This window comes from Pteropus vampyrus, unplaced genomic scaffold, assembly GCF_000151845.1.
Source record: "Pteropus vampyrus isolate Shadow unplaced genomic scaffold, Pvam_2.0 Scaffold178, whole genome shotgun sequence".
Classification (NCBI taxonomy): domain Eukaryota; kingdom Metazoa; phylum Chordata; class Mammalia; order Chiroptera; family Pteropodidae; genus Pteropus; species Pteropus vampyrus.
The window spans coordinates 1-2,322 of NW_011888959.1; the positions used below are offsets into that span (position 1 = coordinate 1).

A 2,322-nucleotide genomic window follows, 5' to 3' on the forward strand; every position below is an offset into this window, starting at 1 on the left:
TCATGCTAGTTAGTGTTTCCCCAAATGTCATACTGAATGAGTACATTCTAATAGTAAATATTGCTCGTTTAAGTCTTCTGACATAAAACTTATTAGTTGGCATACTCAAAATAGTCCAAGAACGTCGGCAAACCATGGTGATTGTCCTAGAATATATCTAATGGGTTTTGCCAAGATGTGTGATGTGTGTATGAGCATAATATGTAGATTGATATATAGTGCTGGTTAAAGTACTTTATCCTTTTCTTCGTATTTAGTAGGCTTAAGTTAAACATTAAGTTGTATCATACTGACTTCTAAACCGTCTTTGAAAGCGTGAGGCCAGCAAGAGGTGCCGGGAGAAAAGCTGCAAAGCCGCGCGAGTTTGTAGCTGGAGACGAGGCTGGGATTTTGGTTCAGCCCTTTTGGTTATTAAAAAAAAAAAGTCGTGAAAACTTCTATGCTCTTAAAACAGAGCCGCTGAGTAATCTGTCTGTTTCCTGTCCGTGGGTCCCCATGCTGGCCACCCCCAGTTTAAGAATGGCTTTCACGCTGAGTGTCCCGGGGGCTGGAGGTCCTGGGCTGGCCTCTTTCAATGTCCCCTCACCAGGCCCCAGGTCTGGGTGGCCGCTGGCGAGGGCGCGTGGTGATCCCTGAGCACCCGTACGTCGTGAGGTGGGTATGGGCCATGTGAGTCCTCTGTCTGCTTCTCGTTAGTGGAACCAGGACACAGCTACCCCAGTCATTTCTCTCGAAGAAAAAATTGTTTTAAAATGTTTAGAGTAGTAAAACTTCTGGAAAAGTTCCAAAGGCCAGTGTGAGACTCTGAGAAAGCAGGTAACTCATGCTTCGCACTGCAGGCCCTCTGTCGGGCGCTGTATTTCTACAAGTTTCATATATAAGGAGTGAAAAGCTTCAAGTTACGTGTTCGACATTATAATTATGCCAAAGACCTGGTCACTTTTCTTTTTTAATTAAAAAGAACTTGTGAGTGCTCGTCGCTCCCTTCCGGCGCCCCCGCTCACTGGGCACCCCCCCTCTCTCCGCTTGCTCTTCTCGCCCCCTTCCGCTTCAGCGGCTGCCATCTCGTTCTCTGCGGGTCTGTTTCTGTTTCCTTTGTTGATTTATTTTGTTTTTTAGATTCTACATGTAAGTAAACTCATATGGTATTTCTCTTTGTCTGTCTGACTGACTTCACTTAACATAATGCCCTCTAGGTCCATCTGTGTTGTCACAAATGGCCAAGATTTCTTTCTTTTTTATGGCTGAGTAATATTTCATCATATATATGTGTCACATCTTCTTTATCCAATCGTCTCTCGATGAACGGGCTGCTTCCATATCTTAGCTGTTGTAAATAATGCTGCAGTGCAGAGATCTGTTTGAATTAGTGTTTTGTTTTCTCTGGATAAACACTGAGAAGTGGGGTTGCTGGGCGGCTTGGCCGCTCCGTTTGCAGTTGTCCGAGGAACCTCCACACTGTTGTGTGTTGTATGTTGTGTGTTGTAGCTGCACCGGTTTGCAGTCCCCCCAGCAGTGCACGAGGGCTCCCTTTCCTCACACCTTCGCCTGTGGTTACTTTTGAATGAGATGCCCCTTGTGTATTAAAGCTCTTTAAAAAAAAAAAGAGTCTAAAAAGTAGTCTTTTACCCATATGCTGTAGGCTGTGGGTTTTCATAGTAGAATCCTGTTACGATCCTGTGCATCAGTATACTGCAGGTAAATTATATTTCTTAAAAATAACCGCCTCAGATGAGTAAGCAGATGTGTGCCCCATCCTGCCAGCCAGGTGGCTGCTAGACTGTGGGTCTGTGACAGAGAAGGGCAGGCACGTGGGGCAGCTGCCTTGAGGAGGTTGACCTGGCGGGCAGCGATGCCGGGGGGTGGGGGGCTCAGCTGGGAAGTCAGGTCGAATCTCTTATGCTGGTCATAGAAATGGCATGTGCGCAAGGGGTCGGCGCCAGGCCACCTGGACGTGCGTTCCCAGCAGCCCTCAGCATTGGGGGGGGGGTGTGCGGGAGCAGGAGGAGCAGAGATGCGCTCAGCCTTTCAGCCGATGAACACTGAGGGGCAGGTGGGGCCCGCCCGGGGCATGATGGGGCACCTGGCTCCAGGCGAATGAGGGAGGCCAGGCTCCCTGCAGCCTGGGAGGCAGGGGCCACTGTCTGCAGAGCCCCTGTCACCGCAGGGACCCCTCTGTTCAGAACTGTGCTGTGCAGGCTGCTTGTCCACGTGGAAACACACCGACTCTCCCCTGGCTCTCCACAGACGGCTTGTTTCCGGGAGGAGCGCGACGTGCTGGTGAACGGCGACTGCCGGTGGATCACCGCGCTGCACTACGCC

General features: G+C 49.9%; 1 protein-coding gene across 1 annotated transcript in view; it reads left to right on the top strand.

Moving 5' to 3' along the window:
* Positions 1–589: 589 nt before the first annotated feature.
* Positions 590–2,322, top strand: part of CDC42BPB (CDC42 binding protein kinase beta) — a gene marked incomplete at its 5' end in the record, with an annotated part of 52,590 nt that continues 50,857 nt past the window's right edge. The window contains 2 exons of the mRNA XM_023537132.1: positions 590–654; positions 2,184–2,319. Coding sequence (XP_023392900.1) covers positions 590–654; positions 2,184–2,319 — 201 coding nt within the window. The remainder of the gene's footprint in view (positions 655–2,183; positions 2,320–2,322) is intronic.